Source organism: Podarcis bocagei (assembly GCF_964188305.1).
Source record: "Podarcis bocagei genome assembly, chromosome: 4".
NCBI lineage: Eukaryota > Metazoa > Chordata > Lepidosauria > Squamata > Lacertidae > Podarcis > Podarcis bocagei.
Window position 1 is genome coordinate 83,028,119 of NC_138128.1, and position 17,519 is coordinate 83,045,637.

Consider the following 17,519-nt stretch of genomic DNA (forward strand, 5'->3'; position numbering starts at 1 on the left):
ATCTGAACATATTGCTAGCACTTCTCTGCCCAGAACAGGAGTGGGGAACCTTTTTTCAGTCTGAGGGCGACATTCCCTCCTGGCCAACCTTCTGAGGGCCACATACCATTGATGGCTGAGGCCAGAGGTAAAAGTGGATGGAGCAATGAATATGAATTTTGCCTTTGTGCAGTAGGCTAGTTTCTTGACACTCAGACATTTTTCCCCTCCTCCATTCAGGCAAGAAGCATCAGCTGTCAGGAACCAGGTGAGCAATAAACCATTTGGTGTCAGTGAAGTTAACTCTTTATTCAAAGAAGCCAAAAACAACACACGCCTAGTACTCACAGCGACTCCCAGTAGGTCTTGCCCCAGTGAGGCAGTTTCAAGGACTGAAGTCCCCTGCCTTCTCACCACTCTCTAAGGCTCCTCTGCTGATTCCTTCCCCATCAGCCTAAGGCTTCATCATCTTGTCTCTCCTTGCTTCGCCCTCTTCATTCCTCTCTGTTTTTGTGTGAGACCAGGGTAGAGGGGAGCTGGTGAAAGCAGGACCAGGAGACTCTGTGGCTTCTTCAGCAACCTGCCTCCTCTCTGCCTCTTGCCCCCCTCCTCTCCAGCCTCCGCTTCTGCATCTGGACTGCTCTCTACCACAGCCTCTTCCTGCTCACTCAACCCTGTTGCCTCTTCAGCACCTGATACCTCCTCCTCCCAGTCTGCTTCCTCTTCTCCTTCTGATCACTCATTGCCATCCCACCACCAATCCCCTGGGTCTGAGCCTTCCTCCCCTGGGGCTTCCCCAGCTGGTGCCTCCCACCACTCCTCTGCATCCAGCCAGTCCATAATATCATCTGAGTTCAGGGACACATTCCAGCCAGTCAAAAGAACTCAAGGAAGTTGCAAAGCAGGACAGGTGAATGGTGTGGCCTGTGGAGAGTCGTGAGGATCAGAGAGTGGTCTCCAGGGATATTTGGTCTCCAGGCCTGAGGTTCCCATCCCTGGCCTAGAACCTTAACAGGAAGTCCAACCACACTGCTACGATCTGAAGACAAGCTTGCAAAGGTTCTTCTGCTCCCAGGCTTGGAAGTGTGGGCTTCATACTGAAACAGAGAAAAGGGCATTAATCCAGACTGAAGCTTTACTTGCATTAATGTTCCATCGATTCACTGTTGATATAAAATGCAACATGCAGGAAATTGATTTCTTAAAAAAAATATAAAAGACAATGCAAGTGATCATCAATTACAAAAGAGAGAGAAAAGAAAGAAGTGAAAAGTTCCTCAGGCAGGCAGGCAGGCAGGCAGGCAAAGACAGTATTACATTTACAAACTGTATATTAGCCAGCAGGCAAGTTTCTCCTTTATTGTTGTGAACGTCTTTCATTATTAATAGATTGGGAGAGAGGGATAGAAAGTATGTCTCTTAATTCATCTGTAAATCGTAACCTACAGATCATGCAGCCAAGCCTTTCCAATCCACCTTGACTGTCTCCTTGATAGCTAGAATATTTTTAGGCTATTTGACTCTCAACAAGTTCTGCAAACTGCAGGCTTATGCCCTCAAGTACTGAACCAAATATATATTCCACATCTCCATCAGCTTGAAAAAGTTCCCCCAAAAAATCAAATCATAGTTAAATACATATGTTTTTTAATATTTTTAAAAAATTGAATCACATCATTAAGCTGCATTACAACCATCGCTACAATATGAAATCCCGGTCTGCAGGCCAAAAGCCTTTCTTGACAAATGTGTTTTTCTGCCTTTCCTAAAAACAGCAGGAAAGGCTCTATTTTTTGCTGGTGGTGATATCCAGATTAGGGCCTTTGCCAAAGAGTGCTGTAGCAGAGGATAATTAATGGTGGGGGTCCAAGACATATCGGTGCCTGTAACAGAGGCCTCTCCTCATTAAAACATATTTTGATGCAATTCAGACATACATGCCAGCCTTCATCTTTTCCTTCACCTTTGTTGTGCCATCCAAAACAAATCACCTCAACATGGTATGGCTAACCCTGATGTCGATAAAGACGAAGGGCCACAGCCTAGTGATAGGGCACACACTTTGCATGTCCAGGAACCTTTGAGAGCTGCCACCTATTAGTGTCAACAATACTGAGATAGATGGACCAATAGTTTGACATGGTATAAAGTAGTTGCCTGTGTTCCTAAGTAGCTCTTTCAATTCCAGCTGAAATATGAAGCTATATGACCACAGGAGCCACCAATGCAGTGCTTGCAGGCACCAGTGTGCCCCCCACCAGTACCTCGTATAGCACCCATGAAAATAAATAGGCTAAATATCCAGAATGCATGAGAGACTGTTTCTTCCTTCCTGCTCATTTCATGTGAACACTTGCTCAGCTTCTCATATGCACCCCAGAGCATCCATTTTGTGTTACACCACACCTCCACGGAAGCCATTTTGTGACTGTTGCCCAAGGCACCTTTTCAAAAATCCAGATGTGCCCAGTGGCCTCAAATTTTTGGAAACCCCTGTCCAACTCTACAAGATATATTAATCCAGTAAACTTGTGACCCACCAAGCCAAATATGCAGCTCACCACCTATGTATGGAGACCACCAGGAGAGTATTAACTTCCTGTTCTTCTGCCTTCCTGGATCTGCAAGAAAAAGAAAGGAAAAAGAAGCACAGACGATACAATGTGTGGCTGATGGTCTATGTTTGGCAGTTACACACCCACACCCACACACACCCCAGGCATTTCGAAGCAGTCATGACCTCCAAACATAGTCTAATGTGTACGAGTACACAGATACTAATTTATTATTATGTTTCATCTGCAAACCAATAATGCAGTTTGTCTAGTCATACTCTGTCAGCTGATATTATTACAGGGAACCCCAGGGAGAAATTAATTTTGCATACTTCAAATGTGTGTGAGTGATCACACACACCACCAATTAAAGTTTCTCAGCGAGTACAGTGACCAACAAGAACATGCTCCAGGAATCGTGGCCTTTTATAAGGATCTGCCTTATATTACAATGTGATGGAAACAGACTTGTGCTCCTGTCTTGCTCCTATTCTTCTGTGTGTGTTTGTGCAAATGGTACAACTAGACTACACCATAAGGAACCCCAAAAAGTGGGGTTACATGTACAGAACCTACACATGTACAGTTCTTATTACCAGATCTCAAACCATTGAGGAAGCATGTCTTGGAATTTTTCACAGGGGTCAGGGAATATCACAAGGCCTACTCTGGCTTAATGATGCAAGGAGGTCTCTTGAACTATAGCAGATGGTCTCTTTGCAGTTCTCTACAGGGCTTGGGAATGGCACCCATGCTGAAACCTCACCAGACATCTGTTAAATTGATGACTTGATTCCCCACTCTGGGCTGAAATTCTGACACTCTTGATGGCATCACTGCAACCTACACCCATTTAGTTAGTCACTGTGGTCTAAACCACCGAGCATCTTGGGCTTGCTGATCAGAAGGTCGGCAGTTTGCATTCACGCAACTGGGTGAGCTCCCATTGCTCTGTCCCACCTTCTGCCAATCTAGCAGTTCGAAAGCATACCAGTGCAAGTAGATAAATAGGTACCGCTGCAGCAGGAAGGTAAACAGCGTCTCCATGCGTTCTGACACTCATCACGGTGATGTGTTGTGCAAGAAGTGGTTTAGTCATGCTGGCCCCATGACCTGGAAAGTTCTCTGTGGACAAACACCGGCTCCCTCAGCCTGAATTGAGATGAGCACTACACCCTATAGTCACCTTTGATTGGACTTAACTGTTCAAGGGTCCTTTACCTTTACCTTTTTTTACCTACACCCATTTAAATAGCATATGAGAAGCTCAAGGGCAGCTTAAGTCTCATGCAGAAAAAGTCCTATGTAGGGTCTTCTTGATAGCAACACCACAGCTCTGGAATGTGGGAATGTGTTGTTCCCTGAGATTAGATAATCACAGACAGCAGGTGGGTTCCAACAGTGGGTGATAACCATTCTTTTTATCCAGGCCTCTGCCTAACAACGCTGGTTTATTTAATTTGAATTGGATATGTTGATTGTATTTTGCAATTTTATTATTTTAACTGAGTGTGTAACCTATTCTGAGACCATATGGGATATAAATTTTTCTAATACTTTTCCCCCTCAAAGAATTCTGGGCACTGTAGTTTGTTAAGGCTTGCTGGGAGTGCTAAATCTGTGAGGGATAAACTACAGTGCCCAGGATGTGGTTCAAAGATATAGTGTGTACATGGGACAAAAGAATGTCAAGCTTTTGCAGTCCTGGGAACAACAGGTACCAGCCCATAAATGATATCAATGAATACATTCCTATAAAAAAAATAAGAGGAAAGAAGAGATCATTCTTTGAAAATTAAAGAGAGGCACTTTTCACCTTAACACAAAGCTGTGATGCAACAGAATATAAAATCTTAGGAGAGAAGGATTTATTAGGTGAGACTTAAAGCCACAATGATATATTACTCTATAAAGGCCTGTGTTTGCATAACAGAAACCATTATCTATAGACACTCACTTGATTCAAGCTGAGGTAATTTCAGCTATAAGTTAAGGAAGTGTAAGCGAATTTACATCAATTGTGAATGCATCCTTTTATCTTTTTTCTTTGGCTCCATGGCTTTGCTGTTGTGGATCTATTGTCTCTGTTTCCCAGTTCTATTGTCTCCATTTCCCAGTTCTAATCTGGGACATGGACTTTGTCCATGTGGTGTTTGTCCACACGGAGGCTGTTATTTTCCTGTCAACCAGGCTGCCATCACCCAAGCCCTAACGCAGAGGTCGCCGCTGTGGAGTGCTTCAGATATTGGACTGCAACTGCCATCTGCCCCATTCAGCATAGCCAAAAGTGAGGGATTATGAGAGTTGTAGTCCATAATATTTGGAGAGCACCACATTGGCTACCCCTGCTCTAGTGTGTTGTTTTCTTATTGATTCAATATATCAGTCAATCAATCAATCAATCAATTTTTCATTAATTCATTTAAAATGGGGTGGATCAAAGGCTGATTATCTAAAACTTTTCCAATGACCCCCCCACATGAGTCTCTGTCAGTAGAAGCCAGTCTGTGGAACTCAGTGAAAGACACTGAGAATTGAGCTGGCTCCTTTCCATACCCTCCAAAAATTTCTCTGATGAAAATAAGAATGTCCTAAGGAAAAACGGGACATTCCAGAATCAAATCAGAAACTGGGATGACTTCTGTAAATCCAGGACGGTCCTTGGAAGATAAGGACACTTGGAGGGTCTGCGTTTCTAAATAGCTCTGCACTCAGTTCTAATTCTGGGTTGTACTAGATCAGAGTAAGGAACCTCTGGCCCGTAGACCTCATTGCCAGGCCTCCCCAAATCGACCACTATGCCGTTTTCTCCAAGCCATGCCTACCTGCCAATATGTGGGCAGATAAAAAGGCAGCTGGGCCAGGCCAAGAGGAGCTTTTGGAGTGCTGCCAATCTTCAAGAGCCCCGTGTACGATGCTTCTGAAGTTCTGGCGATCAGCTGGTTGGCAGGACTTTAAAGTGTCATGCCAGCTTACAAAGAGCCTTGCACTGTGTTTTGAAGTCCAACAACTAGGTGATGTCGTTGTAATGTTAAGGATTGACAGGTGAGCAGCCCCACCCATCTGTCAAATTTGGCCTGTGGGAGGTATGGGAAATAAGATGCCAGAACTGACTTTTATATAGGCTGGTTAGCTGATGAAGCTGAATAGCTATTAATCATCCACACACAGAGACACCCCAAAAAAGATTTACATAAGTGCAGAGCTTCTTCTCACTCCCTTGCCCAAGTAGGTATTGCCCCACAGATACAAAAGATGCCATAAACATGGATGAGCTGCTAACCATCATCTGCTGTAACCCTAGTAAACAACAACTTCCTCCTCCTCCTCCTCCTCCTCCTCCTCTTCCTCTTTTTATATGCTGCCCATCTGAATGGGTTGCCTCCATCCACTCTGGGTGGCTCCCAACAAAATATTGAAAACACATCACAATAGCGTACATGTCAGTGGTGCAACCCTGGTTTTTATATTTGCGAGCTTCCTATTACACACATAAAATTGGAAGTGGATGGTCCGTGCCTATAAGAATTAACAAATTTCCCTTTATGACTGGGGTCTGTTTTCCTGTAAAAATAAAACTACATAAAGTGTCTAGTAATAAATTCCCAGAGATCTCAGTGACAAGCTCTTTTGGCAGGGAGGCGCCTAATGGAAATCCAAAGCCCCTTGAATGCAATGCTAACTATAGCTGGGGTAGTAAATTATGAACATGGATGCATTGGCCATTGCCGTAATATCTTAAACCCAGACAATGAAGGAAATGAAACAACAATGAACAGGTAGGCACATAATTCAATGCAAGGGCATGGAACGGCAGCTGATTCTTTCAGGGCCCTGGTGATGAACTCTAACTTCTGTGTTTGAAAAACCAAACTTCTGACAAACTTCTATGACCCGTTGAGGTTCTATTGAAATTTGTGGCAAACAGCACAAAGCAAATCCATGGAGTGCAACCACACTAGGGCAACTGGGTAACTTTCCCATGTAATCTTCAAAAGCCTTCCACCCCAGACAGAAAGTAGAACTAGCAGTTATACTCACCAATATGATAAAGAGGGGTGGGGAAGTGGCTTTCTTCCTGGTTGGGGATAAAGGTTGCTAGTAGAGTATACAACTGGGACCTGTGACAAAATGTTTCTTTGTATCTTTGCCCAATAGTAATTATTGATAAAAGTGCTGTGGGCGCCAGTACAAAATGGCTGCCAATGGCAGTAAAAGGGAGGGAGGGAGGGAAGGAATTCCGCACAGGTGAGTACCATCACAAAAAGCACTGTGTGCATTTCTCTCTCTGTGTGTATATATATATATCACAGAGAGACATATCACAAAGTCTCTGGCAAACTCAGGTAAAACTTTGCAAAATCATTTTCCTCCCTGTTTACCTCCTACACACTGTTTAGCTTTTAAAGGCTTGTTTGTTTTCTCAGATTCAACAATACACACATATAATCTTAGTAAAATGCACCCCCTTCTAATTTGCTCCCCAACCCACCCCCAGAGTATTAGCAGTGGCTCTACATCTTTTCCAAGTAAGGCTTCTGCTGTTTTAAATTCTTCCCTGCTATGATCTCTTTTTGTTTCCTTTGAAATTTATCTTCGGTTAAGTTCCACTTTATTATACGGCTGCTGTTTCTGGTTATATATTGTCGAGGTTTTCCTTTCTGGTACTCTATGAGTTGGCTGACTGTTTTTCATTAATTCTTTGGGACTCTGGAAAAAAAAGCAATTCCTTTATTTGAGAATCCTGACATTTATTAGCATAATAAAACTCTCAAGATGAAATTGCAGTTTTCCAGCCGGTAATTTCATTTGCCAGAGAACTTACAAGGAATTTATTTTAAAGCCAGGTAAAACCTAAAATATGAGGCATGCATGAAATGCAGACTGGGGGAAAATGAAAATGGATTACCAAATGAAAAATCACACTGCTGTCCCATATATGTTCATTAGGAAATGGCAAGGAAGATGGGATGGAGACCAAACTTTCTGCAAGCTGTTCTCTGTTTGGGGGTTACTCTTGACCTCTGCTCTGATCCTGGCACGTCAACAAGCATCTGTTGGTAGAGATGCCTTTCACTGCTTTCAGTTGAGTGATCATCAGTGCCCTCTCCTGAAGGAGAACGATCCGGTCAGTGTCGTGCATCCTTTGGTTTCTTCCTGCTGGAAGTATGCTACATGAAGCCATCTCTGAAGAGCATCCAAAATGTGGAAGATGCCTAATTATTAACCAGGATTGGCTGCAGGAAGCCTGGAGCATCAAGTCTGAAGATCCTTGATCCTGACAGTAAGAGCTGTTCGACAGTGGAATTTGCTGCCAAGGAGTGTGGTGGAGTCTCCTTCTTTGGAGGTCTTTAAGCAGAGGCTTGACAACCATATGTCAGGAGTGCTCTGATGGTGTTTCCTGCTTGGCAGGGGGTTGGACTCGATGGCCCTTGTGGTCTCTTCCAACTCTATGATTCTATGATTCTATGATCCTCCGGCATCCAGTTGGTTTCTTAGCCCAATGCCAACTGCTCTGGTGTTGACCGTCAAATTTCTAAATCAGGTGGGCAACCTTTGATTCTCCCGGTGTTGCTGGACTACAACTCCCATTATCTCTCATCATTGGCCATGCTGGCTGGGGCTGAGAGGAATTCATATGCAACAACTTGGTTCCCATTCATGTTCCTGCCTTTCCCCCTTCAATACTTCCCTTCCCATGTACTCACGCCATCTTATGAGGGAGTGCTCTGAACATCTCCGCCTTCAGAAAGGAGACTCGTGCTCAAGGAGGTTTCTTCAGCTGTGGCTTAAGGTGGTCAAAGTCTTTTTATTTGGGGGGGGGATCTTGGGAGTAGCAGAAGTTTGATTTGTCCACTTTTCATTATGATTTTACGGTTTTTGTTAACATCTTACTGTTATTTCTTCTTTTTTAATGCTTTGATATAAGAGATGCTTGCTTGTTGTTCCTAATGTTATTTTTATCTTTAATGTTTAATGCAGGTCACCTTTATTTAAACCCTAAAGTGAGATATAAATAATATTTAAGACCTAATCAGTTGTAGTGAACCAGTAGCTCTCTTGATGCTAGACATGGCCACTGGTCAGGGATGGTAGAATTTGCAATCCAGCGGCATCTGAAGGGTCACATATTTCCTATTTCTGCCCTAAATGGCCTAAAACTGGAAAAATATAGAGACTGCCTTTTCACCATGAGTTTACAGATTTTGAGATTCTCAAATGGGTTTTTGCTGAAGGTGCATTTCTTGTCCAGATTTAGGCTGTGTGGCAGAAGAAGGGTCTTCTTTGTAGTGACCCCTCCCTTGTCAAACGCCTTCCCTTGGAAGTCCAAAATGTTAGTTCCTGCTGATGACTTTTTAGAAAACAAGCTAAAGCCCTTTTTTCTGCTATCTTTTAGGCTGCAGTGTCAGTCCTTTCTCTGCATTTGTGCTGCCAGTGTTTTAGTCTTATTATTTTCTCAGTTTTTAATAGTCAGATTGTTCTAACAATTTTTATAGGGTAAATCTGAGGAGGGGAGAAGATGGAAATAAATCAGATCCTTTCATATTCCAATGAAAAACTCACCAAAGTATCACACAGTCATAATGTTATTTGTCATCATAACTGAGGCTTGGTACAAAGTATAAAAATGCATGAGTATAGTTGCCCATATAGGCTTGTAATTGAAAACAGAGGGACAAAAGGAAGAGATTTTCCTAGCTAAATAAAAACAAAAGCAAAAATATCCATAACATGTCGATGTTTCACAAGTGTTTATTGTGCCTTATAAAAAGTTGGTAATGAGTGCAACTTAGAAGTCGGTATGTTTTATCCTCCAATATTTGCCAGGTGGCAATATGTACACTTTTACACTTGACAATTCAATCCTGCATACAAGTCAAGGCCTGTTGAAAGGGAAATCCCTCTTTATAATGGGATGGTAGGCAAGCAGTGTGAGGAAGTCATTCTGGGAAAGGGGAGGAGGGTCTAATGGCTGTAACACCCCTGCTAAAGGACTGTGAAACGTATAAACGGTGGTCTCCCTTTCCACTCTCTGTATAGGCTCAAGGCACATGTAACAGCCACTGCCACGTTGGTTTCAGCCAGGAGCTGCCCCTATGATTGGGGGTACTTAACCCCTTCCCCATAGCTTACCTTTGACTCCACCCCCAATACTTTTCTCTTCAACCAAGCTGTGATGCCAGAATTGAGCTTGGCTGGAAGAAAGGTTATGGGAAGGAAAGTGGTGGGTGCAAGGATGGTTTTGCTCTCCTTACTGAGGTGAAAATAAAAATCAGACCCCCACTTTATGCATACCTGGGGAAGACGAGGTTTAAGCAAATGGGGCTGCTAACATCATGCATGGTTTGAAGACTAGAAAAGACCTATCTCTACATAGCCATACCATTAATCTGCATTTTTTTCAGTCGCATACATCTAGCTCCTGAATTCTACCATTTTGAGAATTCCACAACTCACTATATGCTAAATAAGTTCCATTACCAACCATCTCTTTTGCTACAGCTATTAGGGAAATTTTTGTGGGGGTGATTTTTGATCATCACTGGTGGTTTAACCCTATTCTGAAGTACAATTGTAGAGGAAATGCTTTCTCGTGCTTCCAGTTTTAAATGGCTAATAAGATAAATAATGGCTGCGAATTAAAAATTGGATTGCCTACATAAGACTTTTTCTTGGTTAACATTTGCCATTCATTAGCTGGTGATAAGCTGCTATCTTATATCTCAAGGTGGAGTGATTTCACTAATTATTTCTGTTCTCCAGAAATATTTACTATAGTCTCCACAGTCATTCAAATAAAGGGCTATAATCAGGTGGGTTCTTTGTTTGTCTGCAAGGCTCCAGCAGCAACTCTCCGCCAGAGGATGTGATTATTTCTTCCTAGAAAGAGAAAATAAATTGCATCATCAGTGTGAAAAATAATCATGTTGAAATGACTATGTGGCTTACTATATACTGCACTTATGAAGTCCCATAAGCACATCTAGGTTCATGCTGTAAGGTGTTTTAATTCTTTTGATGGTTCATATTAAACCAGTTGACAGGAGACATATTAGCATGGTGTTTAATATCTGGGGTGGGGGGAAGAGGGAGATCTTCGTGATTAATCATCCTGTTCTGCCTTCTAACAGCTCAGCAAGGGATTTTTTTCTAAAGAGGAAAGAGGGAATGCACAGACTCACAGCCACATGATTAGCAGACTGATATAATGTATCTATAACTGCAGCAAACTATTTCTGACATAGCAACTGGGTGTTCAAATGCACTCCGATATTAAAATAGATGATAAAAAAGCTCTCCCTACACACGCAGAGCTAGCATGTTGGGGAGAAAGCTTAACTGGCAAGTTTTGTGTTGTTGTCATTTTTGAGATGAGGGACCATTCGAGCATTTAATCCCTCGCCTGCAGTTTGAGGTGCTGCAGTTAAGCAGGGGCTGTGTCATTAACGGCCTGCTAATCGTGTAGCACAGCTCCTAAGGTTCACGTGAAAACCTCATTACCTCCATGCTAAACAAATAAACATGGGATGCAGGTGGGACCACAGCTAGGATGATTAATCATTCCAGCTCAGCTCAGCTCAATGAGAAGAGACTCGCTGGTGCTCATGTACATACTTACCACTGTTTGTTTTCAGTCTGGAAATAGCAGCTATTATCTTTCTCCATCTAGGATGTGGCACTGTCTAATCATGCAGAAGTCGAAGGATGCATTATTCACCCATTCCTATTCATCTTTGCCTTGGATATGAGTTTCTTCCTCCCCACCCTCTGCCAGCCCCACCTCCTTTTAAATGCATGTTCTCTTGCCTGCTGCCTGTTTGCAATTGAATCACTTGTATCTAGATCATCTGATGCTTATACATAAACAGCAATCATCTGAAACATTTCTAAAATGAATCTATTTTCGACAGCCCTATCTTACAGGCCATTACTCATTGAAGATTCACTTTTTGCCATGTCTGGTACATTAAGATGCTTCAAGAGAACTGAAAAGGTTTTGTCTCTGTGTGTCTGTGTGTGTGCACAGGAGGGTGGGTATAGTTTGTTTTGTTCAAATATATATTGTGCATGCACACATAACCAAAGCCAGAGATCAGGAAAACCCAGTGCTGGATTTACGTATAAGCTAAACAAGCTATAGCTTAGGGCCCCACTCTCTTGGAGGCCCCTAAAAAAAATTAAAGGGGAAAAAACTGGATGTACTTTGATAAAAATACATATTTGGTTATGTGCAAATGGCTTTAGATACCTATTAGGTCCACAAATTACCATATAGCACATATTCAACACAAAAATGTTTGACAATTTGTTGTTGACAAAGGACAGCTGGACATAAAAAGGGCCCCATTACCTTCAGCAGCTTAGGGCCTAATCAAACCTAAATCTGGCCCTGGAAAAACCAAAGACAAAAGGGTGCAGCCTATTTAAATCAGTAGCAAAACTGACTTTCATGGAGAAAGAGGCAATCCTATGCCAGGATGCCAAGGGTCTTGTAAAAGAGTTCCTTCTTCTCTAGTGTAGTTTCTGGATAACTGGAGTAAAGTTACACGAATACACTGCATATGTAATTGTATGGCCCGGAAAAGCCACTCTTGACCCTGGCACAATGATCACAGCTGCCTGGTGTAATATGGGTCCCTTGCTTGGCTCCATGGTGATGATATGTCTCTGTGACAGGCCTGGCTAGTTCACAGGCCACCTCTGGCTGGACAAGCCACAGAAAGTGGCTTGCTAGTCCCCACAGATTAATCTCCTGTTCTTAATGCTGTGGCACTCAGCAATAAAATCAGGAAATAAAGTGCTCTTCCAGCTGCTGAGGGAGACTAAAGGGCAGCATTCCTTCTCCTACCCCAGTGCTGTCGTGGTGGTGGGTTGCCAGAAACACAATCTTTTGCTCTTTACATATCATCATCATCATCAATCTTTATTATGGTCCAAAGACCCAACAAAACATTACAAATTAATACAGAGTTCATACAGTCTACCTCCAGGTTAATCAAGCACTTTGTTTGGAATATAGGGCTCGTTTGTTCTTGCAACCACCGATAGAAACTTTGCCACTGCCAACGTTCTAGCTTTTGTCCGGTCTTCCAGTAGGAACCTGACATAGTGAGCCTCTGACTTTCCCAGGAAAGGCACCAGCAAGGGTAGTATCAGTTCAGCCCTGGCCTGCTCATACTTCGCACAATGTAACAAAATATTATCTATGGAATCGATGTCTTGACCACACGAGCAAAGTCTGTCCTGATAGGGAACTCCTCTCAGCCTACCATCCAGCACTGCAGAGGGGAAGACATTCAGTCTGGCTTTGGTGAAAAGCCTTCGATAGTTAGGTACATATCTAAAACTGACATAAGGCACTGAGGGCATGCATTTGCACCACTGACAAACTGGTTTAAGAGCCATTCCCTCTCCCCACGGAACTCTGGATTGTAGATCTGAGGCAGGCAAAGTACTGGAGTCTCTCAGTTCTGGCAACGGCTGCGTACACACCATACATTTCAAGAACATCTTTCCTCCAAAGAATCCCGTGAAATGTAGTATACCTCTCATAGTGTGACAGTTCCCAGCACTCCTAACAAACCACAGTTCCCTGGATTCTAGGTGGTGGGCGAATGTGCTTTAAGTGTGTGTACGCAGCCAATGATGACCCTAACCACAACCCTGCTTCTGCAAAGTGCTTTTAGCACACATCTGAAGGATATCCACATACAAAACCAATGTACAGTGGTACCTCGGGTTAAGAACGTAATTCGTTCTGGAGGTCCGTTCTTAATCTGAAACTGTTCTTAACCTGAGGTACCACTTTAGCTAATGGGGCCTCCCACTGCCACCGCACCGCCGCCACACGATTTCTGTTCTCATCCTGAAGCAAAGTTCTTAAACCGAGGTACTATTTCTGGGTTAGCGGAGTCTGTAACCTGAAGTGTCTGTAACCCGAGGTACCACTGTATCTACAAACCTACACATCATTGGTTCAGGAGGGCTACCTGTAGCATTTTCTGCATTGTGTTTAAATGTACATGAACTTGACTTTGGGGTCTTTATAAACTCTCTCTCTCTCTCTCTCTCTCTCTCTCTATATATATATATATAAGATTTAATAATAGCAGGTAGACTGGCTGGTGCCTGTATACCATTGCATTTTTCTGCCATTACCACAGCTGGCTCTGACTTTTTTCCCTGTATTTATCGTTAAGAGTGCACTCAGATGAAAAAGGCACCGGAGTTAGTGGCTGGGGAGATAAGGAAGGGGCAACATCCCAAGACGGCACTGTTAAATCTCTTTCCCATTTGACCACAGACAATTAAGCGAGACTTGCCTGCTCACTTCAGGGGCCAAGCAAGTCCTCTAACAAGCTTGTCATAGCTGCAGCCATTGATTTTTCTCATCGGGGGACATCCCAATCTATTTTATTTTGAATGTCAGAGGCTAATGGACGTTTTGCTTTTGACAGGTGTCCCTGTGCTTCCTCCCTGGATGGATGGGCTTTTCCTGTGCTCTTATTGCCTATGATGAGCAAGCTGGGAGGAAGAGAAATACAAAAGTTTTCGTGCAAGCTTGACTCTAGGGAAAGAAGGTGGATACTGAACTTGCCGCAGTCCCTATATCTGAAGTTTGTAGGACTTTTTGTCGCTGGTTCTGTAACTATGCCCAGGGTTGTGTGCATGCTGTGATTCTGCAAGGAGCAGTGGGAGAGAAAGGCAATTCAGTTCCCATTTTAAGGTTAGCCCACCTAATATGCACTTTTCGAAGCAATGCTCAAACTGAACCACTGTTCTCTTTTTAAATTCACACTTCTCTGAATTTTGCAATTCAGTTCGCCAGGCAAGATGGAGGGGGGGGAAAATTGTATACTACGGTAAATTGTGCATAGAAATGCATATATTAGTGGAAATGGCGCCCCAAAATGCATTAATTTAAGGTAAACTGCTTTGCAAAAATATGAATTAGGCAGGATTGCATACAAAGATGTGTACATTTAGAGAAATTCACATTGGTCAATTTTCATGAGAACTTTAAAAAAATTGCAAACCAACAGAAATGTGGAGAACTTAAAATTCAGATTGGAAAAATGAGAAACTAAGATAAAGCAAAATGGGTAGATTTGTGCATCCCTATCTGGAAGCTTGCAGAAAGTGAGCATGAGTCCACAATTCAGCTTCTCGACTATCTCAGCTGTCTATTTTATTTTATTTTATTTTATGGTCTTTTTAGTGCAAGATTCTAGACCCATGACCCTTCAGATGTTGTTGGACTACAACTCCCATCATACCCGGGCAATGCCCAGGCTGAATGGAGCTGACAGTAGCAGAAGGGTCCCAGCCTTCCCATCTTTGTTCTAGCTTTTGTGGCTGCAAACATAAGCTTGAAAATATATGGACAACATCAGCTGAAATTTTCGGGCCAAGCTGACAGTGATGTCATTACATATGCATTGCAAGTTTTTTAAAAACAAAAACAAACAAATATCAAAACCAATTGCTAGTGCAGGTGACCAATCCCTTCCACCGCAAAAACAGGTACAGTGGTACCTCTGGCTAAGAACTTAATTTGTTCAGGAGGTCCATTCTTAACCTGAAACTGTTCTTAACCTGAGGTACCACTTTAGCTAATGGGGCCTCCTGCTGCTGCCGTGCTGCGGCGGCACAATTTCTGTTCTCATCTTAACCTGAGGTACTATTTCTGGGTTAGCGGAGTCTGTAACCTGAAGCATCTGTAACCTGAAGCATCTGTAACCCGAGGTACCACTGTATGCAGTATCGCCCAGGTTACCATTGTGATGTCAGAATTCCCAAGCCTTCCAACAGGAGGACAGAGGAATATAAGGAAATCACAACTCATTTTAACTGTGTGCTGAGGCAGCCTTTTCCTTTACAAGGGGGACCCATAGCATTTGGGTCTGTAACCTGAAGCGTCTGTAACCCGAAGTAACACTGTATAGGGGAAAGAGAGTTTTAACCGTTTACATCTGCCATGGTACAAACTGGAATCACAAACCAGAAGCCTGCTATTTGCAATGGAAGCAAAGTTTCCAATGGCGCCTGTGTCAGCTTTCCTCCCATTTCAAATAGCTGGCACATAGGGAAGACTGGTTCTGAATGGGGGGCCATGCCCCCCCCAACTCTTGACTGGTTGTTTAGTCTTTTTAAAAGCAAACAAACAAACGCCTATCTAGTTGGGTTCTCAGAAATCAAAGGAGGGTGTCTAACTGAGACTACCAACCTTTGGGTGCCGGGTAAGGGCGCTCATAATTCTTGCCCCTGCTTGCTAACGAAGAAGGAAAGAATGCCATATAATAAATTATGGGGAAATAAAGAAATCACACAAAATCAATAAACTTGCATCATCTATTTTGATGAACTGAGCTTTTCCTGATATGGGACTCGGATTGCCTTGGCACAGAACTTTAATAAGGATGGGCTCTTCCCCTCCCCATTTTTGCACAAAATACACAGGTCCCTTGCTATATCATGTATACTACCGGTTCCCCATCTTCTTTCTCCCAGAAGCATTACATCAGAATGAAAAATAGCTCTATCTACACTGCCTGACGATGTGCTTTGCATTCACAAAGCCTCTGACTCAGGCCCCGACAGCTCCAGTTAAAAAGGCACGCAGGTAGCAGGGCCGTGCAAAACCTTGATGAGAGGAATTGGGGAGCAGCTGAGAATGAGCCAATAATCTGATTTAGTATGTATATGGAGACTGTGAGAGGATTAAGCTTGTTCCCCTATTTCACATGCTCCCAAGTGATAGGAGCTGCATGGGTTGGGCTGCACTGCATTTGTCAACAGTTTAGTGCACACTTACCCAAAATATACACATTTTTACAAACAATTTCCCCTACTAGAATGGTTGTTTTTGAATTTTATTTTCCCTTTCATAGGCATTTATATGCATTTCTCCCTAATATGTAGAACCTGCAGTCAAGTGTGTGTGTGTGTGTGTGTGTGTGTGTGTGTGTGTGTTTTCGGGGAGGGGGAGGTTCAGCACTTGGACCAGCTCTGGACAGTTGAATCCAACTGCTATATTGATTTCCCACAATGCCCTTGCCACAACACCATTGAGGCATTATGGGAAATGAAAATGGTAACTAGACTCAGCCATCTGGTGCTTCAGATAATGCTCCACCACAGTCACCATGCCTAGAGCTAGCCTTCACTCCCCAAACCTGGAGCCAGCCCTGTCTGTAAAGACTAATTCTGTATAAGACCCGGGCTCACACTGCTTCTTCCTTTTGAAATATTCATCCATCAAGTTCAGTTTTTCATATTCTGTGCACATAGCAAGTAATACCTTGTGGAAATCGATAAGGTCTGTGAGTGTGGCATGTCGGTTGGGATCCACCCCTAAGAAGCTGTAGAAGTCTCCGGAAGCATCCACCAGGAAATGTTTGAATCCACTCTGATGGCGATAGGACAGGGCATATCCCCAGATTTTCTCACTGACCCGCACTAGGAATGCTCCCTCAGACTTGTTCATCAGCAGCTCTTCTGCCTCCTGGCGACTAATAATTCCTGCCCAAAACAGAGCAAAAAAACTGTATCAAGCAACTAGTATTCCCTAGAGCAGGCTTCCTCAACCTCGGCCCTCCAGATGTTTTTGGCCTACAACTCCCATGTTCCCTAGCTAGCAGAACCAGTGGGCAGGGATGATGGGAATTGTAGTATCAAAACATCTGGAGGGCTGAGTTTGAGGAAGCCTGCCCTAGAGGTCTGGAAACATATCCATAGTCCATTAAATAAAGGCATTTAGACGTCAGGTGAAGCAGGCTGTTTCATATAAAATCTTAAAATGCATCAAATGGTATAGTTTTTAAGAGAGGGATGGGAAACCTGTAACCTCCAGATGTTGTTGAACTTCAGTTTCCACCATCCCTTCCCACAGACCATGCTGTGGTGGGGCTATCGTTGGCATTCAACAACATCTGGAGGTGTAATATAAATTGTGGAAGAGCATTGTGAGATTGAGGAATTTTT

General features: G+C 43.1%; 1 protein-coding gene and 1 long non-coding RNA gene across 5 annotated transcripts in view; both read right to left on the reverse strand.

Moving 5' to 3' along the window:
• Positions 1 to 262: 262 nt before the first annotated feature.
• Positions 263 to 6,687, reverse strand: LOC308585507. The gene is made up of 2 exons (XR_014007453.1): positions 6,576 to 6,687; positions 263 to 2,600 (listed from the first exon to the last, which is right to left on the reverse strand). It is a non-coding gene; the product is annotated as an uncharacterized lncRNA (long non-coding RNA).
• A 2,584-nt stretch (positions 6,688 to 9,271) lies between these two features.
• SH2D4B (SH2 domain containing 4B) overlaps positions 9,272 to 17,519 on the reverse strand; it is an 86,952-nt gene continuing 78,704 nt past the window's right edge. For all 4 annotated transcript variants that reach the window (XM_081190945.1, XM_081190944.1, XM_081190947.1 and 1 more), the window contains exons 7-8: positions 16,837 to 17,057; positions 9,272 to 10,415 (exon numbers count right to left, since the gene is read on the reverse strand). In XM_081190945.1, coding sequence (XP_081047071.1) covers positions 10,323 to 10,415; positions 16,837 to 17,057 — 314 coding nt within the window. In that variant the 3' untranslated portion in view covers positions 9,272 to 10,322. The remainder of the gene's footprint in view (positions 10,416 to 16,836; positions 17,058 to 17,519) is intronic.